Consider the following 27,633-nt stretch of genomic DNA (forward strand, 5'->3'; position numbering starts at 1 on the left):
CACTCTCATTATTCTAAACTGGAAACTCTAAAGTCATAGTTCACTGATTTGGTCAACTCATGTAACTTAACACTCTTTTTTTCTCTAATTTTCCATTAATTTGAATTAAAAATTTCCCATTGTTAAAACTAAGAGATTAATTTAGGGAATTCTTGAGGTTGCACTTTGGGTGAACTTGTGAGGTCTGGAAACACTTAGGTTCCCCTGAGGAACATTAACATTGGCTACAAGTTCATTCTTGTAAGTACAAGTTCATTCCGACTCAACACTTTCACATATGCCATTCTAAAAGCCTTGGAATAATCTAATAAACTAATCTCTGTTTTCCCCCAGACCCCCTCTTCCAACTCATACAGACCCATTTACCCAGTCTGCAATTCTCTACTCAATGAAAAAAGAAATATAATGTTTGCAACAAAGTTTTATATTCCCCTCCAAAGCTAAACAATAACGTTCTATTAGGTGTCACCTGAGAAGTATGTCTTAACAAAATGGAGAAAATCTGTTCTTTGCTAATGGAGAAAAGGTAGTCTTCAAGCAGATTGAAGAAAGAAATATATTTGAACATGGCAGCACATTATAACAAGTGGGGGTAGAGGCCTCTGTAGGTGATAGGTCTGAGTTCTAACTCTACATCTCTCTCAAATGCAATTCCAGATGCTGTACTGCAAGAGTCACTTGAAAGGTTAGATACTGTAGGCACCTGCTCATGACTGCACTGATGCCTAAGCCATTTATTACCACTTTATATGTGTTGCTTTGCATTATAAGTATCTCTTTCTCAATATTTTCTGGCTTCCCAAATTGTCTGTAAGCTTCACTGCTTTCTGTTCTCATGGCCAATGTAATATTGCTGCTCCAAAGCCCCAGTCTATTTTTCTCTGATGCCAACTATACAGAAAAACATCCCAAAGAAGATGGAATATGATTGGCCAATCTTGGGTAAAGCGTCTTTTCTTAGTCCAGGCATCTTTGGCTAGAGGAAAAGATCACATAGTATAAACCTAGCTACCAGCAAAGGGCCCCAGGGAAGAAAAATCATGGGCTGGGGAAAATACAAAAAAAAAAAAAAAAAGAGTACCTACTACAACAGTTGAAATCTTATAATTATTTTATCAATCTAAATGAGCCATTCATACTTACATAGTATATAGACATTCATCTGTGGTTAGTTTTTGGTTGAATAAAATTATTTGTAATTGGATTAATTTTTTAAATGTAGGTTTTTTTGCTTATTCCAGAATTTCATCTTGGAATTCCGTACTTTTAATCCAGCATGTCAAACTTCCAGAATATCACATCCTCTTCCGTTATTTTCCTGCTAACTGGTGTTCCTGGGCTGGAAGCCTTCCACACCTGGATCTCCATTCCCTTCTGTTTTCTCCATGTAACAGCTCTCTCAGGAAACAGCCTGATTCTATTTGCCATTGTTACTCAGCCCAGCCTTCATGAGCCCATGTATTATTTCCTCTCCATGTTGTCTACCATTGACCTTGGCTTGTCCGTATACACTCTGGTCACCATGTTGGGTATATTCTGGTTCAATGCCAGGGAGATCAGCTTTACTGCCTGCTTGTCACAGATGTTCTTTGTTAAACTCTTCACTCTCATGGAATTATCAGTGCTGTTGGCCATGGCTTTTGATCGTTTTGTCGCCATCTCTAATCCCATCAGGTATGCCACCATTTTAACTGACTCCAGAATAATTCAAATTGGAGTGACAATTGTGATCAGGGGGACACTAACACTGACACCAATGGTAGCAATTCTTATGAGACTGTCTTTCTGCCACAGCCACGTGCTCCACTACTCTTACTGCTTCCACCCTCATGTGATGAAGCCCTCATGCACAGACACCAGGATCAACAATGCAATTGGGCTGACTGCCATGACCTCTACTGTTGGTGTGGACTCAATTCTCATCCCCCTTTCTTATGTTTTGATCATTAAGACTATCCTCAGCATCACATCCCCAGAAGAGAGGAAGAAAGCCTTCAGCACCTGTATCTCCCATACTGGGGCTATTGCTATTTTCTATATTCCATTGATCAGTCTCTCCTTTGTTCACAGATTTGGGAAACAAGGCCCAGCCTATGTACATACTATGATTGCTAACACCTACCTGCTGATCCCCCCAGTCATGAACCCCATCATCTATAGTGTGAAGACCAAGCAGATACGCAGAGCTGTGATAAAAATTCTCCATTCCAAAGGCACATAGAATCATAGAATTCTAGAGACAGTCTGTGTCAGGTCATATTATCAATAGAAAAGTAAATCTGGTGTTTGTTGAAGCTAAGTGTGCAAATATTTAAAATCAAAGATGAAATATATTTAGAAAATCAGCTTGACTGACCTCTGTATTTTACAAATGAGGAGACAAGAGACATAAGAATGGGAGGAATGAAGAGCCTGTCTAGAATTTCTCCTCTGATCACTGTTTGTTCTAAAGAGTTTATCCTGCTTATGCTTGTTTATCCTGCCAGTAGTCTTTCTCTTTTTACTTTAAACATTCACGGCAGTTAGAATGGCACAGTATGAAAAAGTGACTCCTTTTTGAGAAATAGGTAGTATTTTTTAACTGTAATAATAATTGTAACTAGCATTTATTATTTCCTTTGACCAGTCATAGTTCTGTTTTTTACATATATTAACACATTTTTATATTCAAAACATTTACAAGGTAGTTACTTTTACTATCAATGGGAAAGTTGAAGCACAAAAATGTTAAGTAACTTATTTAAACAGCTAGTAAGTGACAAAGCTATATTTCACATCCACAGGCAAACTGACTCCAGGGTCCCCCCACTCTTAACTTTAATGCTGTATTGCTGTATATAATATAAACTATATATATATTTATATATCTAGACTATATTTATATATAATATAAATATTTATGTATATTATATATAATATAAACAAGATAATATACATTTATACATGAATTAATTAACTTGTACTGAGGGACATAATTTAGTCAAACAAACAAAAAACAAAACTCTGTTCTCTAGAAATTTTCAACCAATTTATGGAAGAAAAGCCCGAAACAAAATCTTCAAACCTCACAAATGTATTTCTACCTGATGTTCTTCCCCAACTAAGCATATTCTAAAATTTCTTTCTGCCCTCTGTCAACATTCTGTCCCAGCAGAAACTGAAAAGTGACTAGAATTGCAAAGGAATTACAACTTGTGTTATCTACTTAGAATTGTTTTAACTTGTAGCATATTTTTATGTAATGGCTTAATCCAGCAAGTTAATTATTTTTTCCAAGCTGGGTATATCCAATAATTCTAGAAATTTTAAAGTACATATTTCAATAATACATTGGTGTCACTCACTAATGGTGGGCCCTATAGCTGGTATCAGATCCAGCAAGGAAGTAGAAGTAGTCATTCAAATCTACAGGGAATTTATTAAGTGACTACAGTACCGGCTACTAAATAATTAGGATGATGTCAAAATCCTCAGCATATTTGACAATAATATTTTTAGTCTCAATTACTGCTAGTCTTTATCTTCCTGATCTTTGTACGTTGGAATGTCTCAGGACTTTGTTTTCAGACCTGGCTTATTCTTTGTTATATTCTCATTTTTGGTCATCTCATCTAGCATCATGTCTTTAAATACCATCTATATGCTGGCAAATCCCAAATTAATATCTACAGTCCAGACTCATATCTAATTGCCTATGCATCACTATCTTCACTTGAACATCTAACAATCATCTTAGACTCATCATGTCCAAAACCATATCCTAATATTCACATCAAGGAAAAAACATTCTCAACCACAGTCTTCCATAACTCAGAAACTCTGCCTTTCAAGTTGCTGTGAAAGAACACTTGGAGTTATTCCTGATACCTGTCTGTCTCTCCCATTCCACATCCAACATTTTCGCAAATGCTGACGACTCTTTCTTCCAGGTATTCCAGATGTTGCTATCTGGAGTACAACTGCTTTCTACTACCTCAACTGCTACCCCCATGATCCAAGTCATCATCATCTTGAACTTGAAATATTATAGTCTCCTGGTGGATCTTCCTTTAATCCACTTTTCCTTTACAGTACAGTAAAATAAAATAAAATTACAGTAAAGTAAACTAATCCCCCCCGTAGTTAGATGGATTATTTTAATACACAAGACAAATCATGTCACTTCCTCTGCACAGCATGTTCCAGAAGCCCCCTGTCTTACCCAGGGAACATTCACAGTCATTATAATATCTTGTAAGGATTTATGTGTTCTGGCTCCTCTCCATAATCTCAACTTCATCTCCAACTACTCTCCCCTTTATTTACTCTACTACACCCACATAGCCTCCAAATATTCCCTTAAACTCACCAAGCATGCTTCATCTTCAGACTTTGCACTTGCAGACTTTGCACTTGCAGACTTTGCACTTGCAGTTCTCCTTACTCGGGATGTTCTTCCTCCAGATGCCCCCTTGGCTTACTGCCTCTTACCATGCAGGCTCTGCTCATGTGTCCCCTTACTACAGGGCCCTTTATATTATAAAAAATAATAATGACAACACACCTCTCCCTCAATTCCTGCCTGATTTACTCTCTCTTCCTTACCTACCTTGTTTTAATTTCTAGCACTTTCACCCTCTCCCCAACATATTACATACCTGTTTATTTCTTGTCTCGTTTCCCCATTGCAAGGTAAGTTCTTTGGGAATAAGAACTCTTTGTTTCATTTACGTTATCTTCCAGACCCTAAAACAAGGCCTGCCTGATAGAAAAATCATAACATCTCTGGATGCTGTGGCTCCATTTACCTCTCAAGTTTCATTGCTTCCTCTCTATGCTCCAGGCACAACAAACAACTTGCATTTCCTTAGCCCTGATTGCTCTATCTCACTTTCAAGTCTTTGCACAAGCTGTCACCTCCACCTACAGCACCCTCACTCTCTCCCTTCTCCTGACTTAGAATAGAAGTGACTTTCCTTCAGAGATGTTTTCACGACTTCTCAAGTCTGTCTGGTGTCCTTCTGAGGTGCTCCTACAGCACCTTCCTCCTGACATCCCTTTTTAGACTCTACTGTAACCGTTCTCCCCACAGCAGACTCTGCCCACTTCTCAAGACCAGGGACCATGTCTTAGTCACTATTGGACATAAGTAAAAAAGTACAGATGATGTGGACTTACAGACTGGATTTTTGCTTGTTTTTTTCTACACGTGACGTAAGATGGGTCATGGAGAAAGGGAGGAGAGAAAGAAAGAGGGGCTTGGGCTAGAGAAGAAGGATGGGGTGCCCAGAGTCCTAAACATGGGAAGGAGAGGGAGCTTCAGTTTTAAGAACTGGACAGTCAAGATGTCCTCACTACTTCTACAGAGGTTTCTCCCCCAGCACACCTGCCACCCACTAACGTGTGAAAAGCCCCACTGTCCAACAATCCTAGAAACTTGTAAGTTTCCATTCCTAGGAAGTGAGTGTGTAATCTGGACACGTGGGGAATGGGTGTTGCAGAGTAAATGTCATCTGTGACCCAAGTGGACAAGCTCACCATGAATTGGAGACTTCCCTAAAAGCCAGAACAGTGGTGGATACATGGCCACTGTTGCAGTTACCTGAACCCAGAGTCCAAGTGAAAATCCTGTAAATCCTTTAAGGCCCTATATTATCCAATTCCCCATTACCTCTCTGATTCTATCAGCCTACTATTCTTGCCCTGGTTCCCTCTGCTCAGGAACACTGGCCTACCAGATACTTTCCCTTCTCAGGAACTTTACTTGCAGTTTCTGTTCCTTCTTCCTGGAATGGTCTTCATCGAATATCTCCATAAATATATTTCTCACTCCCTCAGGCTTCTGAAATGTTTTCATTATGTGTGGCCTTCTGCACATAATGTTGTGCAGGAGCTTCACTTAAAATGTCAACTACCCCCTTGATATTTATCTGCTCCCTTCTTCCCTTTATTTTTCTCCATAAGACTACCTAACATCCTATTTCACTTTTTATATCAACTCCATTTATTGTCTGTCCCCCTAACCAGAATACTGCATGAGGGTGGGGATTTGTGTGTGTGGCATCTATTTTTCTTATTACATTGTAGGCCCCTGATAAATATTTGTTGAATGTGAATGAATAAAGAGTCAGAATACCTTGTTCTCAGGCCAATATTATAATTCATTAACTATGTGATCTAAGCAAAGAGGCTTTATGTCATGTATTCTTTATCTGTGACCCAGGTGCAAGGAAAAGTGGCTTCCCTACCTCAAGGTCTGTGTCATCAACTGAAACAAAAGCTGGGAAAAGAAAAGCTCAGGAGGTGCACGACCTTATTTTGAATTATGGGACTACATTTTTGTGTACCCATCTCGGTAAAGATGTTGTGAACTCCTAGAGCCCAAGGACCTAACTATATACCCACGTTGTGTCTAGCAAAGTAGCTGATGAGGAAAAGCACTAACCACTGTGGCTAACTGGAGTTTGAGTTACTTGGAGGAGCGGAAATAGATTGTCTAGAGTCCTATATGTGTAAGTGCGGGAGTCATGGCAGAGGCGGTAGGTCCCTGGTGATCGCCCTCCCACCCACCAGACTGAAACAGTGGGAAGCCAGTGGGAGTGACACACAAGTGGCCATGGAGGTATTGTCCCCTGTCTGGGCCCTCAATCTATATTCCCCTAGCCTGTCCCCGTGGGCTTCATGGGCAGAGTTATAAATAAACCTGTGCTTGAAAGGAAAAGTCAGATTCAGCTGCATCTCAACAGGACTGTACCATATTCAAGTGAGTGCATCTTCACTGGGGTCAAGCAGACCAAGGTCCCTGCCATCCTGAGGGACCTCGAAGGCCCCACAAACTGTCTCATGGCAGGGGAAGGGGAAGCCCTTGCATCCCACACATACCTTCATGGGCCAAGACAAAATGTTCCAGAGCATTAGCTGACATCCAGAAAGGCTAGTGAGAGTAAATGCAACAACCACATTCAGACCCAAATTGAAGCTGAAACTGGGTCTGGCCAGGGGTCACTTTAGGCAGAAGGCCAGAGCACATAGGAGGGAAACATGAGGTCTTCTGGGATAGGTAACTGGGGAGATGTGATGATGGCCCCAAGTCTTAGGCTGTTACCAGCAAAGCAGAAAAGGGGCCCTGCGGAGAGAAGAGTCAGGGAGGTATCTGACTCTGAGACAAGCAGTGACCCTTCTGTCTGTCAGTGCTGATGCAGTAGCTTCAGAGGCCCTGAGAAAGGGGAAGTGTGTTACTGTGCTCCCCTTGCTACCCTCCGTGCCTGTAAGCATCTGCATCTGAAAAAGGCTTTTCATTCTCTGACAGCAACTGAGTGGGCCAAATCTGGGATCTAATATTTGCCAAGGAAGGTAGCTGTAATATCTTGGCACATGCTCTGAGAATGGAGAAGAACAAAGAGTAAACAGAGGTGTAGATTTTCTGACCTTTGAACCTTGGATCTGTTCTTCCTTGCTTATCCAAGATGAGGATAAACCAATTTAAAATTTTAGTTTTCATTTTATCATATTATATTCTAAGACCCATGTTTTCCAAACTCTCTCCACTAAGGCCAAATAGAAGGGCATGTCCCAGTAGCAGAAAGGACCCAGGTTAGGAGTGAAGAAGAATCCTGGGGGGAGGTGAACAGGTTAACCTGAATACCACTGATGAAGACACCTGCAGAGTTTATTCTCAAGATTGAGAAACTCTTCTTGAAGCTAAGCCCTTAGCTCTTTAGAGACAATTAGCTCTAAATACCAGGGCATCTAGGGAGCCTATCAGGGAGACAGTTTGATGATAGGTCAGAGAACAGGGTGAGGCAGGGCAACACCGGGCTTCCTAAAAAAGAAATGTCTCGCCTAACATGAATGGTCAGCAGAGGTTCCAAGAAAGATAAAGCTCTAGGAGTATTAGGACTCAATCAAGTTCTCTTTGTGGCAATGAGAGTGGCCTTAGAGGCAGCTTTTAAGTGTGGAGGAACCCATCAGCCAGGAACAGAGAGAAGAGCCTTCGCAGAGACCATGCCTGGCCACTAGGATCCTGCCAGCACCTCCATCTCCCAGGAATTCATTGGAGGGAGCTACTGCCTTTCATTTGATGACCCCAGATAAGTTTCCTTGTTACCTTAAGAGATTGATTTTGGCCTTTTTTTCTTAGTTTTTATTTTGTGTTTTTATTTTTTAATCACAATTGTGTTTTTTTCCTCTTCCACTGACCTTAGACCTGGGGACCTGGAATCCTGAAGATTTGCAAACAAAACAAAACCAAAAACCTCCCTATTCCCATTGTTTGGAACACCTTTTATTCCCTTCTCTGTCTGCTTAATTTTCACTCATGTTTCAAGATTAAACAGAAGGACCATCTTTTTTCAGGAAGATTCCTCTGATCATGCCTTTCACCCTCCCATGCATTAAATGCACATCTTTTGCTTACACTTATCCCAAGATTCTAATATTTGGGTTACTTGTCTATCTTTCACCCTAGACAGGGCATCTGAAGGGCAAAAGATGTGTCTTTGACTCTGTATCATCAGCATCTATCAAATAGCCTCCATATATAATAAGTCCTATAAGTAAATGCTTACAGAACCGATGAATGATTGAAGGGAAGGGAGGGGAAGGGAAGGGTAGGGAAAGGAAGGGTAAAAGGAAAACACAGCCTCTCAGGAAGAGTTTCCAGGTAAGGTATCTCTTAACACCTAGCTGAGAAAAGGGCAGCCCAGTATGCAGACAGTGAAGGTATGGGCCAGGATGAGTCATTCAGGGAACTTGGGAAGGATAGATTTTGAGATAAGCATTGTTATCTCCAGGTTCCCTTTTACAAGTGTAAATGGACTTAGAGAGTAGTGAATGATAAATGAATTTGAGCTGTCACTTTCCCTCTTGGCAGGAGGCTTCAAAGAGCCTTCGTATGAGAGAGCCCAAATGACTTGGAGAAGCAGAAAGAGAGAGTAGGGGAGGGAGAGCTAAGGTGCATTCAGTTCCCAGGTCTCCAGGGCCAGCCTCTCTGATTGTGCTCCTTATCCTAACAGGCTAGCAGGCTGCCAGTGTGACCTCACCTGCGCCAGTGCCCCCTTCTCCGTGCCAGCTATGAGTGCCTGCAACTTCACACATACCACCTTTGTGCTTATTGGTATCCCAGGACTAGAAGAAGCTCATTTCTGGATCGGCTTCCCCCTGCTTTCTATGTATGCCGTGGCAGTGTTTGGAAACTGCATCGTGGTCTTCATCGTAAGGATGGAGCGCAGCCTGCACGTTCCCATGTACCTCTTTCTCTGCATGCTGGCAGCCATCGACCTGGCCTTGTCCACAGCCACCATGCCCAAGATCCTAGCCCTCTTCTGGTTTGATTCCCGGGAGATTACCTTTGACGCCTGTATGACCCAGATGTTCTTTATTCATGCTCTCTCAGCCATTGAGTCCACCATCCTGCTGGCCATGGCTTTTGACCGTTATATAGCCATCTGCCACCCACTGCGCCATGCCGCAGTGCTCAACAATAGAGTGACAGCCCAGATTGGCATGGTGGCCGTGGCCCGTGGATCCCTCTTTTTCATCCCATTGCCTCTGCTCATCAAACGGCTAGCCTTCTGCCAATCCAACGTGCTCTCACATTCCTATTGTGTGCACCAGGATGTAATGAAGTTGGCCTATGCAGACACATTGCCCAATGTGGTCTATGGTCTTACCGCCATTCTGGTGGTCATGGGTATGGATGCCCTGTTCATCTCTTTGTCCTATTTTCTGATTCTACGAACAGTTCTGCAGCTGCCTTCCAAGTCAGAACGGGCCAAGGCCTTTGGAACCTGTGTGTCCCACATTGGTGTGGTACTGGCCTTCTATGTGCCTCTCATTGGCCTCTCAGTGGTGCACCGCTTTGGAAACAGCCTTGATCCCACTGTGCATGTTCTCATGGGTGATGTCTATCTACTTCTGCCTCCAGTGATCAATCCCATTATTTATGGTGTCAAGACCAAACAGATCAGAAAGCGGGTGCTAGCTGTGTTTAAGATCAGCTGTGACAAGGACTTTGCGGCTGTGGGAGGCAGGTGACCCTTACCATGGCAATTTTATCCTTAATGGCTTGATATAATGATTTCCTAATGTTAGCTTAATCCCAGTTGCCCATAAACACATCAGTGCTTTTCTCTGGTTGGCTTCCAAACACTTGCTCTGCTTGGGGTGAAATTGTTGAGGCTACCATAATTCTTTTCCACAGGTAAAAATACTATTGACATCCTTATTATATAAAAGGCTTAAATAATAAAATAAATCAATAGTAAAAGAACATAAAGAAGAGTGACAAAAAGTAGAATTGGTTTTGAAACAAAGGAAAAATTGTTCTGACTAATAATCCAAGAACCCTATAGTAAAACAATACGTAACATTTTTGCCGATTAAATTACAGTTTTTATTAATGAAAATTCACAATGAAAGAGTTTGTGTTGAAACACATATCCTCGAGCATCACAGCTGATGGTGTAATTGGCAAAATATAGCAAGCACTTTTAAAAAGTTACATGCTTTAGGGAATTCCCTGGCGGTCCAGTGGTTAAGACTCTGCGCTTCCACTGCAGGGGGCACAGGTTCAATCCCTGGTCAGGGAACTAAAGATCCCACATGCCATGTGGAGTGGTCAATAAATAAATAAATGTTACAGGCTTTAATGCTGTAATCTCATTTTTGAAAATTTATTCTAACGAAATATCTCTACCTATGTGGTAGGTACTGTTTTTGACCCCTGTTACCAGTGAAAGAAATGAGGTTTACATTAACAAGAAAGCTAAGTCACACAGCTTGTGGGTGCTGTGCCATGATCTGAAATTTAATTTCATAACCAAATACAGTTATTTAATATCCATGCTATCTTGCTTCCTGTTTAACATCTGCCATTCATTTCCTCAGCCTGTGTAAATCCTGTTTTCTCTCTGCAGTGTGCCTTATGAGGTGAATGACTGTATCTGTATTGAGTGGTGACCCTGCCCTTGTTGTGAGCAACAAATCTAGGTTACTCTTCATGTTTTACAGTGACCCTTCATGTTCTACAGCCTGCTTCTTTCCAGATTAAGGGAGAAGATATCTTCTCAATCATGTCTCCCTTTTTTAAAGTGTATTCTATATCTGTCAAACATTTCCAATGTCTGAGTTTCAACTTAGGTATAAGATATTATAAATTTTATTTAAAATTTTTCTAAGTGTAACACCTATTTCTTTCATGTTTATAGAATCCCATAAACTCAGATTTGGAGATGTGAGAAGTTCCCTGGTCTTCTTTCCCACCAGTGCAGAAATCTGAATGCATCTTTTCTCAAGATGGGCTATTCCCATTGTATAGTTGAGAAGGTCTGATGAGAAGCTAAAATCTGAAGGCAATCATTGGGCCTATGTGTTCCCTCAGTAGTTTCACCGAACAAGTCTTAGGTGGGGGATTAGGGTGGATAAACCATGGGGGAGACTCCAACCTGTGGGCTCTTTCTTAGGAGGAAGGAACCTCGGACTCTTAACCTCTCTTCTGGAGAAGGGTCTTCCTAGCATATGTATCTGTGAGCATCCAGTTGTGATTCCCTGCCCAGAGGCAGTAGAATAGGCTTCAAAGTCTTGCAGCTAATCAATGCAAAAAGACCAGGGCTGAGAGAAAGAGACAAAATGGAAGAACTGGATGATTTCCCTAAAGAAACGAAGGGGTGCTCATGCTCTGCAAAAGTGGAGATTCAGGTATTAGGCCTCACCCCAAATAATGAGGTCAGGAGCCTCGTTTTATGAGATCGAACCACCTATGTCTCTCCTCACAACTTCCATCCTCTTTTATTTTCCTGTGTATTACTCTGCCTCGAATCATACCCTCCTGGCTATTGCCATATACCTAAGAGGATGACAATTTAATAAAGTGTGTATCTCATGCTCCCAAATTCCTCACTGTTCACTGCAATACAATTTATTCATAGTCTATTGCTGTCTCCCCTACCCCTCCCTCCACCCTAATTTTCACTTTTTTAAAAGTAGTCCAACGTCTTATATTCATAGCAACACTATTCACAATAGCCAAAAATGTGGAAATAACCCAAGTGTTATTCAACGTATGAATGGATAAACAAAATTAGTATATACATACAATGGAATATTATTCAGCCATAAAAAAGAACAAAATAATGATACGTTCTACAACATGGATGAATCCTGAGAACATGATGCTAAGTGAAACAAGCTAGACACAAAATGACAAATACTGTATGATTCCACTTATATAAGGTACTAAAAATTCATTGAGACAGAAAGTAGAATAGAGGTTACCAGGGGCTAGGGAGAAGGGAGAACGAGGGGTTATTGTTTAATGGGTACTAAGTTTGGGATGATGAAAAAGTTCTAGAAATGGATAGTGCTGATGGTTGCATAACAATGTGAAAATACTTAATCTCACTGTATTGTACACCTAAAACAATTTGTTAGAATGGTACATTTTATGTATGTTTTGCTATGATAAATAATTATCAAAGAAAGAATATAAAACATATCACCATCAATTTAATAACAAGAACATATTGAAATGATTGCATTTTGGATACACTGCGTTAAAGGAAATATATTATTAAGATTTTTTAAAAAAGTATCCCAAAGAGGAAGATACTTAATCCCCATATTGAGAGGAGGACAGATCCTTGGGATGAGATTTAGGAGCTCAGAACCCCTCTTCTGCCACTAAGTGGTGACCTTGTCTAAATCACATCACATCTCTTTGAACGAAGTTTGTAAACTTGATGATTAAGTTAGATAAACTCTAAATCCCATCTCTATCCTAAATATTACGTGCTCTGAGCATTAAGAAGCCAGGAACAATTCTAAAGGTCCTGCAAGTCTGAAGCTCTCCAGGGTCTCCTTGGGAACTGCTTTCTGACCCACATAAGAAAACCAGCCCCCTTCCCTGAGGCCACACATGCTATTTACCCAAACACAGTATTTATCAACTTGATCTCCTACTCCCCGATTCTGCCAATTATAGCTCTTTCCAAAAATCAAAACTTCTCTCAAAGACTGAGGCTTTTCCACACAGGAGATATTCACGGGCTCTCTGAAAGGAAGCCCCGTCCAACAGAGAGAGCAAACCATTCTGACTCGTCAAGTCAATTCACTCCCTGTGAGGTTCGTTTCCCTCTTCTGTTTATTAGGAGCAATAATAGAATCGACCACTCAGTGATTTTGTGAGGATTATGTGCAATTATCCAGCACAACGCTTAGTGCAATATTTAATACATAGTATGAACTCAATAAATACTTATTATTATTATCATCATCATCATCAGGGAGGAGGTGGATAATAATTCCTGCCTCTCAGGGACATTGAGGGGATAGAAATGTGGGTTTCTGCCTTTGGCAAGCAAGGCACACAGATTTTTTTTAAACACTCATCTGATCACATTAGCCTGGGAGCTTGGAGTTTAGGACCTGGGCTTTTTTCCTCTCTTTCTCTTATACCAGTACCAGGACTAAGATTTGGGAGATGGGATAAAGGAAGGGAGTGTAGTAGATAGGGGAGGTGGGACTTACATGGGATTCAAATTGGATTGAAATGACTGATTTTATGCACTACAGGAGGAAGATCAACAGAAAGGCCATAGTTTTCAAAGTTGTCCCTGGAAAATGTGATTGCATCCTAGAAGGTGACAAACTAAAGGGGGTTTATGACCATTGCTTATTGCTTGTTCACACAGACCAGGGTCCTGGGAGAGTGTTTGCATTTTGTTTCCCAATGACCTGGAAGGGCTTCCAGGAGGAGGGCCTCTGGATGCTTGGGGAGCTGAGTCAACTCGTCGAGGTAGTCGCAGGCAGCCCCTTCCATGAGAGACCTCTTGGTCTCAGGCAAGTGTTCACTGTAGTGAGAGTATCTTTCCCAGTGAAAAAAGGTCTCCAGGGACTGAGGACCATAAAAGCACTGCCTTGTTCCCAGCCATGTTTATGTTGGCCTGGACAGTGGACAGCACCAGTTTAGGTAGGCAATTCCCCATGAGAGCCAAAGTGTCTGAGGTTGCCCTGTAATCAGGACAGCTCCCATCACTCCCCAGTAATTACATGTAGCCCCCATCTCTGAGCAGCACATCATTTATCCCACACTGGACTGACAAGAAATAAGGACAGAACATAAGTTTGTTTTTTTGTTTTGGGGGATAGATATTTCCTCAGGCTTTTTTTATTATTAGAAGAAAAGATTTACTCTCAATACACATTTAGGACCAGAGATTACCAGAATCAACATATCTGAGATTCTTTCCAATGATGATCACCACGAATTCTCCCAACTGATGCCAGAATTCATGCCCAATGCCTATTTTTTAATGTCATTTAACATTAAACGTTCGAGGATAACTTACAGTGTTCTAGGCTCTGTAAAAAAATGAGAAGGATACAAAAATAAACAATAGTGGATATTGTAGTGTATGTCAGATATTATCCGAAAGAAAAGAGATAACAAATGTTGGCAAGGATGTAGAGAAAAAGGAACATTTGTGCACTGTTAATGGGACTGTAAATTGGTGCAGCCACTATGGAAAACAGTATGGAGATCACTCAAGAAATTAAAAATAAAAATGCCATAAGCAAGCATTACCTCAAAGAGATATCTGCACTCCCATATTGATTGCAGCATTATTCACAATAGCCAATGTATGGAAACAACCTAAGTGTCTGTCAGTGGATGACTGGATGGAGAAAATGTGATATACATGTATATTACATATACATATTATATATATATATATAAAATATACGGAATGTTACTCAGCCTTTAAACAGAAAGAAATCCTGACATTTATGACAAGATGGATGAAACTGGAAGGAATTATGCTAAATGAAATAATTCAGACAGAGATAGACAAATAGGGCACATTATCACTTATATGTGGAATCAAGATGAAAAAACGTCAAACTCAAAGAAACAGAGAGTAGAAAGGTGGTTGTCAGAGGCTGGGGTAGGGGAGGTGCAAATAGGGAAACACTGGTAAAAGAATACAAACTCTTAGTTATAAGATGAGTAAGTTCTGAGGATCTAATGTATAACATGATGACTGTAGTTAATAATACTATATTGTATAATTGAAAATTGCTAAGGAAGTATAACTTAAGTGTTCTCAGCGAAAAAAAAATTTGTACTTGAGATAATTTGTTAATTAACTGGCTGGTGGGAATCCAATTCTTTCACAATGTATATGTATATATAATCATCACATTGTACATTTTAAATATATTGCAGTTTTATTTGTTAATTAGATCTCAATACATTCATAAATTAACTCAAAGTCAATCACTGACCTAAATGTAAAACTTTTTAGATGTATGTATAAATCTGTAAAACTCTTAGAAAAACATAAATGAAAATCTTCAGGATTTAGGGCAAAGCCTTCTTAGTCTTGACACCAAAAACATAATTCATTTAAGGAAAAACTGATAAATTAAGCTTCACTAAAAATAAAAATTGCTGTTATGTCAAAGACTCAGTTAAAAGGATAAAAAGACACTATACGGAGTGTGAGAATATGTGTATGCAAATTATATATCCGAAAAAGGCCTAGTATCTAGAATATAAAAAACTCTTAAAATTCAACTAGAAAAAAATTCTAATTAAAAATTGGCAAAAAACATAAAGTGATATTTCATGGGAAAAGATACATAGATGCAAATAAACACATGAAAAGATGTTCAAAGTTATTAGCCAGTAGGAAATGAAAATTAAAACCATGGTGAGATATCAATACACATCGGCTAGCATGGCTAACTGTTTTTACAAATATGAAAACATCAGATGCTAGCAAGGATGTGGGGAAATTGGATACTTAATTCATTGCTGATGAAATGTGAAATGGTATAGCCAGCCATTTTGAAAAACATTTTGGTAGTTTCTAAAAAAACTAAACATGCAACTGATATATGGCTGAGCATTTGCACTCTGGTATTGATCTCAGAGAAATGAATTATTTGCACTGAAAGCTTGTACACAAATGTTTATAGTAACTTTAAAATAATAGCCAAAAACTGGAAACAACACATATGTTCTTCAACAGATGAATGGTTAAGCAAACAGTTTAATATGCCCTACAATATTGTTAGGCATTTAAAAAGAATAAACTATTGAAGATGATGGAGTAGGAAGAAGACCCTGAGCTTAATTCCTCCCACGGGTAGACCAAAATTACAACTATTTACAGAGCAACTATTTATGAGAATGACCTGAGGACTAGCAGAAAAGATTTTCCACAGCTAAAGATATAAAGAAGAAACCTCAATAAGATGGGTAGGAGGGGCAGAGAGAGTGTAGTCAAGACTCACATCCCTGGGAAGGCAATGAACAAACAGAAGGATAATCACAATAGAGGTTCTCCCCAAGAAAAAAAAAATCCAAGTCCTACATCAGGCTCTCCAGTTCAGGGGTCTTGTATCAGAAAGATGAAACCCTGGAACATCTGGCTTTGAAGGCCAGTGGGATTTGCGTATGGGAGAGGTAGAGGGCTGTAGGAAACAGCGACTCTGCTCTTAAAGAGCACACACAAAATCCCCATGCTCTGAGTCCCAGCAGAAATTAAGGAAATAATCCCACTTACAATTACATCAAAAAGAATAAAATAACCTAGGAATAAATCTAACCAAGGAAGTACAGTAACAGACCTTTACTTGGAAAACTATAAGACTGATGAAAGAAATTGAAGATGACAAACAAATGGAGATATATGTGTTCATGAATTGGAAGAATTAATATTGTTAAAATGGCTATACTACCAAAGGCAACTTACAGATTCAACACAATTCCTATCAAAATGCCAGTGACATTTTTCACAGTACTAGAACAAATAATTCTAAAATTTGTATGGAAACACAAAAAAGACCCCCAATAACTAAAAGAATCTTGAGAAAGAAGAACAAACCTGGTGGTATCACACGTCCTAATTTCAAATTACACTACAAAGCTACAGTAATCAAAACAGTATGGTACCAGCACAAAAACAGACACATAGATCATAGAACAAAATAGAGAGCCCAGAAATAAACCCACACTTAAATGGGCAATTAATCTATGACAAAGGAGGGAAGATTATACAATGGAGAAAAGACAGCCTCTTCAATAAATGGTGTTGGGAAAACTGGACAACTGTATGCAAAAGAATCATACTGGACTACTTTCTCACACCATATACAAAAATAAACTCAAAATGGATTAAAGACTTAAATGTAAGACCTAAAACTATAAAATGTCTAGAAGAAACATAGGCAGTACACTCTTTGACATAAGTCTTAGGAATAATTTTTGGATATGTCTTTTCAGTCAAGGGCAACAAAAACAAAAATAAACAAATAAAACTACATCAAACTAAAAAGCTTTCCTTTATACATCAGAGGAAACTATCAACAAACCCAAAAGGCAGCCTACTTAATGGTGAGAAGATATTTGCAAATGATGTAACTGATAATGGGCTAATATCCAAAAATATACAAAGAACTCATAGACTCAACATAAAAACAAACAAGCAAACTTATTAAAAAATGGGCATAGAACCTGAATAAACAGTTTTCAAAAGAAATACAGATGGGCAACAGACACATGAAAAGATGCTCAACATCACTAATAATCAGGGAAAAGCAAATCAAAACCACAAAGAGCCACCACTTAACACCAGTCAGAACGGCTATCAACAAAAACAACAAATAACAACTGTTGACAAAGATGTGTAGAAAAGGGAACCCTCTTGCACTGTTTGTGGGAATGTAAATTGGTGCAGCCACTATGGAAAACAGTATGGGAGTTACTCAAAAAATTAAAATTAAAACTACCAAATGGTCCAGCAATTCCACTTCTGTGTTTTTATTCTGAAGAAAACAAAAACACTTATTTGAAAAGATGTATGCACCCCTATGTTCATTGCTGCATTATTTACAATAACAAAGACATGGAAGCAGCCTAAGTGTCCATTGATAAATGAATGGATAAAGAAGATGTGGTATATACAATGGAATATTACTCAGCCATAAAAAAGAACGAAGTCTTGCCATTTGCAATAACATGGATGGACCTGGAGGATATCATGCTAAGTGAAATAGTCATACAGAAAAAGACAAATATTATATAACTTCACTTATATGTGAAATCTAAAAAACAAACAAACAAAAACAGAGTCATAGATACAGAGAACAAACTGGTGCTTGCCAGAGTGGAGAGGCGTGGAAGGATGAGTGAAATAAGTAAGAGAGATTAAGAGGTATAAACTTCTAGTTATAAAATAAGTAAGCCGGGCTTCCCTGGTGGCACAGTGGTTGAGAGTCCGCCTGCCGATGCAGGGGACGCGGGTTCATGCCCCGGTCTGGGAAGATCCCACATGCCGCGGAGCAGCTAGGCCCGTGAGCCATGGCCACTGAGCCTGCACGTCCGGAGGCTGTGTTCCGCAACGGGAGAGGCCACAACAGTGAGAGACCCGCGTACCGCAAAAATAAATAAATAAATAAGCCATGAGGATGTCATGTACAGCATAGGGAATATAGTCAGTAATACTGCAATAACGTTGTATGGTGACAGATGGTAACTAGATTTATCATGGTAATCATTTTGTAATGTATAAAAATATCGAATCACTATGTCAGACATCTGAAACTAATACAATATTATAAATCAATTATGCTTCAATTTTAAAAAGGCATGAACTATTAATACATGGAATAAGCTGGATAAATCTCCGGATTATTATGCTGAGTGAGAAAAAATCCCAAAAGATTATATACTGTATCACTTCATTTATATAACAGTCTTGCATTGACAAAATTATAGAGATAAAGAACACACTAGTGATTGCTAGGGATTAAAAAGGGGATGGAGACGGAGGGAAGTGGGTGTGACCATAAAAGAAAAAAATGAGGGAGTCTTGTGATGATGGAAATTTTAAGTATCATGACTGTAGCAATGTCGATATCCTTATTTTGATATTGTACTATTGTTTTGCAAGATATTAATTTTGGGGGAATTGAGTGAAGGATACATGGAATCTCTGTATTAAGTCTTACAACTGCTTATGCATCTACAACTGCTCAAAAAGATTTTTTTAAAAATCTTGAAGTGTCTCAGTTTCTGCTATGGCATTCAGAATTTTTTGCTGTAAGTGACGGGCAGCCAACAAAGAAGTGGTTAAAAGGATGGAGATGGGGTTGACATGAAACACACATGCTTTAGAATGGTCTCTCTGGCAGGGTGTGGCTGTAGGAGTGGAAGCAGGTAAGAGAGCAGATGGGCTGGGCAAGACTCTTAGAGATGGCACACTTGATGGCCTTTGTTTCTCACTGTGAAGTTAGGAACAGTAACAAATTAGCTACGGAGAGTAAGATGGCAGGTTGGATAAACAGCTTGAGAAGAATGGTGACAATTTAAAAACTGAAAGGAAAATTATGGAGTACTGCTAAAGTCTCAGCTCAGGTTAATGACCATGACTTTGTTTGGATGTAAGATTTCAAAGTTAAGTAATTTTTCCTAAGTTTACCGATCACCTCTGGAGGAGAAAGGGAGACAGACTGGGCCCAGTTCAGATGGGAGAGTGCAGCCAAAATCAAAGAGGAGAAAAGTCAAATGTTTTCATAGAAAGCAGCACCAGGTGAATGAGTGTAGTCCAAATTGATATAGGAAAAAGCTGAGGTCAGAGCTATTTTGGAGTAGAGCTCTCAAGAAAGTGAGAAAGAAGGGACATAGAACTTGTATGTGGTGAGAAACTGAGCAAGAAACAGAGAAGAAATTGAACAGTTCTTTCTTTCTTTCTGGTTGCATTGGGTCTTCGTTGCTGTGTGCAGGCTTCTCATTGCGGTGGCTTCTCTTGTTGCAGAGCATGGGCTCTAGGCACACGGGCTCAGTAGTTGTGGCTCGCAGGCTCTAGAGCGCAGGCTCAGTAGTTGTGGCGCACGGGCTTAGTTGCTCCATGGCATGTGGGATCTTCCCGGACCAGGGCTCGAACCTGTGTCTCCTGCATTGGCAGGGGGATTCTTAACCACTGCACCACCAGGGAAGCACTGAACCAGTTCTTAATGGCTCTGAAGTTCATATACTTTCCACTAAGTTCCCTCCTTTTTGAACCTGTTGGATTCAGCAGGTCAGCCCCAGGATAGGAGTGTGAGCAGAGTCTGTGCTAGCCCCAGTCTGGAGCTACAAGCCTAGAGTCTTGGAGTCTGTCCCAGAATGAGACCTGAGAGTTTAGAACAGGATCTGTGGGCCTTTCAGAAGTCTGCCCTCTCCCCACTTGCTCTAGGAAGGCTTCCCTGATTCCCTCTGCCTGGGTTAGGCCAACACTACTAGGCTCCCAACACACCACTCCATAGCCCCCACCCTCTACAACAACTGGCTGCTCCTGCCAGATTCGTCCTGGGGCCTGGCTAAGAGGAGGCTGTCTTCAGGAATATTGTCTTGGAAGGATTTCAAATGCAAATGGGCTGTTGAAGCAGATAGTCTTGGAAGATCATTCAAACTTGGTGGGGTATTGTAGAATCTATGAGTCTGTCTCATTTTCCCCCTTATTGTTTGGTTCCTCCAACCACTTCCTGGTTCCAAAAGCTAGCCTGAACTTGTTCACTCCTCAGGGACCTGAGTGGAGTGACTCCTCTGTGGCTCAAGCCTGGCCTTCCCTGGAGATGGGCACTGCCGCTAAACATCCCAAAGACATCCTGGGCTCTTGCAGGATGTGGAGTGGCAGAACAGCTGGGGACAACAGCCAGGTTGAGTAACCTGGACCCTCAACACACCCTCTTCTCCACTTCCAGGATGGGTGGCCACCAGCACCTCATCCTCGACCATCCAGGTGGAGGTAACAGTGGGAAAGGTCTGGAAGTCAGGCAGAAGAAAGAGACATAACCAGTCTTGAACAATAGGAGACAGTAGTGCCATCTTGAAAAGAGGGGCTGAAGGAGGCTACCTTCCCGAGGGTCAGGAAGCTTACAACTCAGAGAAGAAGTGGAATCCCAGTCCACATTTCCAGGGAGAGCCGTCCCTCGTAGTCTCTGCAGAAAGAGAGTAGATGAGGGGAAGTGTCAAGTTCTCTCGGCATCTGGTATTCATTTTCCTTATTTATTATCAACCCATTTTATACTGTAATATCAAAAAATTAATTTGGTTCATGATTTCTTTATTTCAAAAAATTTTATAAAGAATTTTCCTCTCTCTTGAATAATTCCTTATCTCAAAGAGTATTTTTACATATCTTTAACTTGTTTTATCCCTTATAATTGTTTACAAAATATGTCTGCACAAGTTCTGTGTTGGAACTTCTCTGTTTATTTGTTTTTGAATGGAATGAGTTCCACCAGGTTTTGATGTGCTTAGAAATAGTGTCTGAGAGAGAAGGGATGGAGGACTCCAGAACTACACTGTCAGCAACTTTACTTCACTGCATTTTCTTTAAAAGGCTTCTACCAGAATATGCACAATCCTCTGCTCCAGAGGGACAATGCTTGTCACCCTCCTAAAATAAAGAAAAAAAGAGAGGTCAGTCCTACTTTCAGAGTGAGTTGATTATGTTGGCTAGATATGACATAACTGTAGACCCCAGGATTCAGACTAAAGCCCCTTGTAGTTCTCTGACCTATTTTTGGTGGATTTTTCATCTCTGCTAAAAGATATTTGTGAGGCTGTTTCCCTTACATTCTTTTATTAACCTACCTTTAAAGAGTTTTTTGTTTGCTTATTTACTTGTTTTGTTTTATATTGAGATTTAAAAGAAAATCCAAGAAAAACAGTTATAATAAGCCCATGCTGTCAACCCTTCAGGCTTCCACAGTATGTTTGAAATTTATTTCCATGAGGCCACTGCTTCTTGTTTAAAAATAGAGCGTTTTTTATTAGACTCTTTACGATCATCTCATATTTTTAAAGAAAGCACTGCTTTCTTCAATATGTGTAGAGATCAGCATTTCACGTATGAAATGCTACTTTTGTAGTCAGTGGGTTTAAATTATACTTATTCTCTAGTTTGCTTTTAGATGGAGTACATTTTTCAATCTCTTTCACATTTCATATTTGCTGTTGTGTGTGAACCCATGTCACCTAATATCAGAGCTGGTGTTTTCCCAATGCTTTTGTCTTGTCTTATTTTTCTGCCCAGATTGAAGAGGTCCCCTCTTTCTGAAGAACTCATCTGTGCCCCAAGGATGCTCCCTTCCCAGTCCTTTGCCAACATCTTCTTCTTCCAGCCACCTGCTTTCCGAATGATTGGCATCAGGGCTGGAGGCCATTCATGGCTGGATCTCCATCCCCTTCTCCTCCACGTTCACTGCGGCCCTCACTGGAAACTGCCTGATCCTCTTGGCTGTGAGGAGGACCCCCAGCCTGTACCAGCCCATGTACTACTTCCTGTCTATGCTGGCCCTCGTCGGTGTGGGCCTCACCTTGTCCACAATGCCCACCACGCTGGCTGGGCTCTGGTTTGACCATCGGCTCATCAGCTTCAATGCCTGTCTGGGCCAGATGTTCTTCTTCCACTTCTCTGTGGTGGAGTCCTCAGTGCTCCTAGCCATATCTTTTGACTGCTTTGTGGCCATCTCCAACCCCCTGCGCTATGCAGCTGTCCTCACAAACAATGTCATCATCAGGATGGGGCTGGCCTGTGCTACCCTGTCTCTCTTCCCAGTGCCATTCCTACTTAAATGTCTGAACTTCTGCCCTAATAAGACCCTCTTATCCCATTCATTCTGTTTCCATCCTGACGTGATGAGAAGAGCCTGTGCTGACATCACCATAAACATCCTCTATGGGTTCTACGTGGTACTGTCCCCTGGGGGCATAGATTCCCTGCTCATTGTCCTGTCCTACACTCTCATCCTGCCCACGGTCCTAGGGCTGGCCTCTCCCAGGGAGCTCATCGGGCCCTCAACACATGTGTCTCCCATATCCTGGCTGTCTTTGTCTTCTTTATTCCAGGTATCACCTTGTCCATGATCCACCATTTTGGGAGGCACCTGCTCCCCATTGTACATGCCCTTGTTGCCTATGTGTACCTGCTGGTGCCCCCTGTGCTCAACCCCATCATCTACAATGTCAAGTCCAAGCCCATCAGGGAGGCCATGCTCAGGGTCCTGAGGGGGAAAGGTCAGAGTTGATGATGCAGGATGCCTGCAGGATTGGGACCCTGAAAAGAGTTTGGTAAGCCAAAAAAATAAACTTCTGGATAGATCAAGTCCCACCCATAGTTTCGTTTTGGGCATCTGGGAAAAAAAATAATAGATAATTATGAGAGACTTTCATTTTTTTAGTCTCTCACTTATTTCACATATATTTTCTCAATGCTAACTTCTTTCAGGTCCTATGTTAAGTACCAGGAACACAGAAATGATTTATAAATGGTCTTGCCCTTCAAACATCTCACCTTTGAATATATATGAAAAATACCCAAGGTGGATTTCCCTGGTGGCACAGTGGTTAAGAATCCGCCTGCCAATACAGGGGACATGGGTTCGATCCCTGGTCCAGGAAGATCCCACATGCCGCGAAGCAAATAAGCCTGTGCACCACAACTACTGAGCCTGCGCTCTACAGCCCGCAAGGCACCATACTGAGCCCATGTGCCACAGCTACTGAAGCCTGCATGCCTAGAGCCTGTGCTCTGCAACAAGAGAAGCCGCCGCAATGAGAAGCCCATGCACCGCAACCAAAAGTAGCCTCCGCTCACCACAACTAGAGAAAGCCTACGGGCAGCAACGAAGACCCAATGCAGCAAAAAAAAAAAAAAAAAAAAAAAAAGCCCAAATAAGAAAGTGTTTAATACAGTGTAATAAGCTCATTGTTAAAGGTTTGTGCAGAATTCTGGGTAAGCAGAGGAACAAGTTATTTACCTCAGTGTGCTTTGGCTTTCTCTACAATGGGAATATTATAGTGTCTATCTTATAATGTTGTTATAAGGATCAAGGTGTGGAACGTAATGTACAACATATAGTAAATACCAATAAAAGTTTTCTCTTGTTATTATTGTATTAATCACTCATTTATTCATCAGAACCAATGTTTGATCTCTGGCTAATTTCTGAGACCTCAGAAATGAACCAGACTCAAATTTTTGCCTTTGAGAACCTCATTGCCTATTTGAGTAAAGAGAAAATAAGTAGGCAACTATGATAACAAGTAATAAGTTATTGATGCAGGGTAAGCACAGGGATGTGTAAGAAAAAAAAAACCCAGTAGAACTGTCTGGTTTATGCGTTTTCTGGAGGCTCTGTCTGGGCTAGATCCTTTGAAAAATAGAGTATATTATGCAGATGCGGGAATACGGAGTAGTTTGGGGCAAGTGGAGAAAGAGTAGGAGAGGATACTGCAAATGGAGGAAACAGCAAGTTTGCTTTCTTAGAAGAACAAATGGTTTAGTGTGATTAGAGAAGAGAAGTGGCAAAAGATGAGGCTGGAGTAGAAGGCAGGGCTCAAGCAAGCAGAACTTTTAAAAATATAGTATATGCAAAGGGAGTTGGGTCTCTTCCTGGGTACAAGTATGGTGCTGCTTCCAGTGGGTCATGCTCCACTATAAAGAGCAAATGGGATTTTGAAGTGAGATCTTAAAGGAATCTTTGTATGTTTATACAGCACTTACTATCTTCTACTTTATATCCTAGTGATAAGGAAATTACAGTGACTCCCATATCAAGGACTTTTTCTTTTTCTTATTTGTCTCCTAGAAGTAAAGGCCCAGCAGAGAATTTGTGCTTGGTGATGATTTGCCAGAGTGAATTTTCCAAAGACTAAAAGGGCAGAACCACACCCAGAAGAGAACTCAGTATTCTAGGTCTGCTGAAACTTTAGAGTTTTTTATTAAGTTGAAATAGGCTGTGAACCGATGGAAAGAATATTAGACTAGACATCAGAAGACTTAGATTCTAGTACTGACCTTGATATTATTTTCTTCCCTGTGTTCTTTTGAAAAACACTTTCTCAAGTCAGAGTATTAGTTTCTGCATTTGAAATATAGGGATAATAATACTTCCTTCATTCCACTACAAGAGGGATAAGATAATAAAATGAGGAAAAGAAATAACAAGGTTCTTGAAATCCAAAATAAAGTACATTTCTTTAAGCAAATATAGTTCCTAAAGTTTCATTTCTTCCCCTGTTTTTTATAGTTTGTGATGAAATTTAAAGAAAATATCCCCGTGACCATTGGTCAAAGTTTGGGGGACTACTCTTAGACAGAGGAAATCAAGGTGGATATAAGAAGAGGAAAATTGAGAAGTTAAATGGTACACAGTTTGGAAAATGCCCTCTTCCTAAAGTCTAAAACTCTTAGGACTGTATGTAAGACTCTTAGGTTGATTTCTCCCAGAAGCAAATTTTGAGACAAGACTTAATTACAAGTAGTCTATTCAAGAGGTTTTTCCAGGAAGTATTGTTAAAATAGAGAGAGAGAGAAGTAAGCAAACCAGTAAGGGTGAGTGATCGAACGTGTTACCTGTGTGAATAAAAGGGGTGAAAACGCAAGGAGTAATTTGGAAACACAGTGTAGAATATGCTTCAGAGTTATTACCACTGTGGAGCCAGGAAGGTGAGATATTTACCCTCCTGTTTGTCATTGGCTGAGAGCTGCTCCCTAGCACTTCATGTCTGCCCCTGTGTGATGGAAAGAAACCCTCCAAGTGGGGACTCATAATTGGGATGCAGGAGGATGCTGTCGGGATAGAAAAGTGAGTGTTGAGGGTTATGGGAGGGGTACTCGGTGTACACCACACTCTTCACCTGGCATCACTCTGATCACAGGTTTACACTAAGTTAACTGCATCCATCACTCATCCTTCACGGTGGTGGCAATTTCAGAAAGAGAAGGAAAGGAAAAAGATTTATAACTAAATGTATAGAGGAACAATCTAGAGGTCCCATTACTCCGACTGGTCCCAAGGTAAAATTAATATTCATAATTTCCCTCTTTTACCACCCATTCTAGATTCCACCCTTTCATGGTCAGACTTCTTACCCAACAGCAAGCAACCCAGACCTTTTCCTTAAGGAAGGCGCCACCTTTATAAGCAACTTATTCGTGTTGGTCTCTAATGTTAACAAGTCAGACATTCAGCAGTGGCAGTAACTAGATTTGCCTTGGGGAAAGGGAGTTTATTTCACTGGACTGTTGCTTACTTCCATCTCTGTCACCCTGGTCACTCAGTATAAGGGCCCATCATGCAGGCACTGGGGTGAGGAGGGACTGAAGCTTGTTGGGCACTGGATGTGTCATCCTGTCATCCTGTTTACCTGGTTGTTCAGCGCTTCCTTTAGGATGGAGACTCTCCGGTGAGCATTAATGTGAGACATAGATTTGCACATTTTAGTTACATTCTCATATAGCCATTCACATATCTTCCCCAGACTTTTTTGTTTTCAATCTTCCAATATTTCTTCTTTCAGGCCTCCTCACTATTCTACAGGACCACCTCTGAATAAAACTGTAGTGAGGCAGCACTATTTGTTTTACTTCTACCTACATATTAAGCCACTCCAACCGTGAATCAGGCCCAGCTTACTTCCTCCTCCATCAGTTAGACATAGGGAAATCCCCATGAGACTGTAGGTACAGCTGAGGAAGAGGCATTGATGCAAAAGAGACAGGTGACAGGAAGTCTAGGCTACATGTTTATGTAACTCACTTGTGCCTGCTAAACTTGTACCAGTATAATTCATAGTACTGTCCGTACTCACCCTTACGACATAAGTAGGCCTGACAATAGCCATTTAAAATAGGCAATTTTAGTCACATAGTCACTTGATGTCCCATGATCAAGTGTTTAATTCCTATTAGGGTCCAGTAACATTCCTATACCTGTCTTTTGAACAGAGAGGACTCTGCTGGAGACAGCATGGCCTTGCTCCAGAATCCTAGGAGTCTGTGCTGCACCTCTCCTATTAGGGCTTTATGGAGACTTCACACATATTTATCTACCACAGATACACAGGCATCATGGTTTTACCAAGTTATATGGCCCAAGTGACATAGATTTTTGCATCACTTGCTGCAAAGCCCTCTCTTGTTCTAGGCCCTCTCAAAACTGACAGCCTGCTACACACCTGTTGAATTATTCCTAAGGGTATATATGCTCTCTCTAAAATCCAAGGAAAACTAAAAGGTGCTGTGCCTCTTTGCTGACAGCAGGAAAGACAAGGTGCAATAACATGCCTTTTGCCTTGGAGAAGGTATGCTGACAGGACACAGAACACTAAACCTATAAGAACTTCACTGATGTGTCAGGCGGCCTAATGTTTGAGGACTTTATCTCCCACTCTGTGATGTGTATATGTCTTAAGAGTGTATTCAGAGTACTTACCAATTCCTGGTTTCCAAAACCTTGGTTAGTTATCTCAATATCCATGTCCAAACATCATGTTCCTTCAGTTCTTAAAAGCCCTTTTGGTGAAAAGCATCTTTCCTTCTGTGACATAGGCATTGCTTCTTTTCTCATGACCTACTGAGTGTTCCATCTAGGTATTAATCACAAGTAGTCTTACCCCCATGTTGGCTAACTCTGCCTCTTTCCAGAAAATAGAAAGATACTCTTTTTAAAAATGAGGTAAACAGTACAGATGGGTCACTGAAGCATGTCAGTGAACCTTTTGAAAGCATGTCTTAGAGAGGGCTGGGTTAGATAACCAGAGTCTCTACATACCCGAGAGTTCTGATGGCTCATGTCTCTAATCTCCCTGGGTTTTCC

General features: G+C 40.6%; 3 protein-coding genes and 1 long non-coding RNA gene across 4 annotated transcripts; 3 read left to right on the forward strand and 1 right to left on the reverse strand.

Moving 5' to 3' along the window:
- Window positions 1-1,276: 1,276 nt before the first annotated feature.
- LOC132525284 (olfactory receptor 51F2-like) lies at window positions 1,277-2,221 on the forward strand. The gene has a single exon (XM_060157822.1). The coding sequence runs from the start codon at window positions 1,277-1,279 to the stop codon at window positions 2,219-2,221; it is 945 nt and encodes a 314-aa protein (XP_060013805.1).
- Window positions 2,222-9,036: 6,815 nt separating this feature from the next.
- On the forward strand, window positions 9,037-11,791 carry LOC132525285 (olfactory receptor 51E2). The gene has a single exon (XM_060157823.1). The coding sequence runs from the start codon at window positions 9,052-9,054 to the stop codon at window positions 10,012-10,014; it is 963 nt and encodes a 320-aa protein (XP_060013806.1). The 5' UTR covers window positions 9,037-9,051; the 3' UTR covers window positions 10,015-11,791.
- An 8,884-nt stretch (window positions 11,792-20,675) lies between these two features.
- Window positions 20,676-23,698, forward strand: LOC132525286 (olfactory receptor 51I2-like). Its single transcript, XM_060157824.1, is given in 4 exon segments — window positions 20,676-20,771; window positions 22,065-22,178; window positions 22,180-22,817; window positions 22,820-23,698. Coding segments are annotated over 3 exon segments (945 nt in total). The 5' UTR covers window positions 20,676-20,771; window positions 22,065-22,110; the 3' UTR covers window positions 23,059-23,698.
- Window positions 21,366-26,180, reverse strand: LOC132525287 (uncharacterized). Its single transcript, XR_009542214.1, has 3 exons — window positions 26,069-26,180; window positions 24,831-24,936; window positions 21,366-21,425 (listed from the first exon to the last, which is right to left on the reverse strand). It is a non-coding gene; the product is annotated as an uncharacterized LOC132525287 (long non-coding RNA).
- Between the last annotated feature and the right edge of the window lie 1,453 nt (window positions 26,181-27,633).

Source organism: Lagenorhynchus albirostris, chromosome 9 (genome assembly GCF_949774975.1).
Source record: "Lagenorhynchus albirostris chromosome 9, mLagAlb1.1, whole genome shotgun sequence".
In the NCBI taxonomy this organism is placed as follows: Eukaryota; Metazoa; Chordata; class Mammalia; order Artiodactyla; family Delphinidae; genus Lagenorhynchus; species Lagenorhynchus albirostris.

Coding starts and splice junctions, on each gene's coding strand:
- LOC132525284 (XM_060157822.1), top strand. CDS start 1,277: ATGTCAAACTTCCAGAATATCACATCCTCTTCCGTTATTTTCCTGCTA.
- LOC132525285 (XM_060157823.1), top strand. CDS start 9,052: ATGAGTGCCTGCAACTTCACACATACCACCTTTGTGCTTATTGGTATC.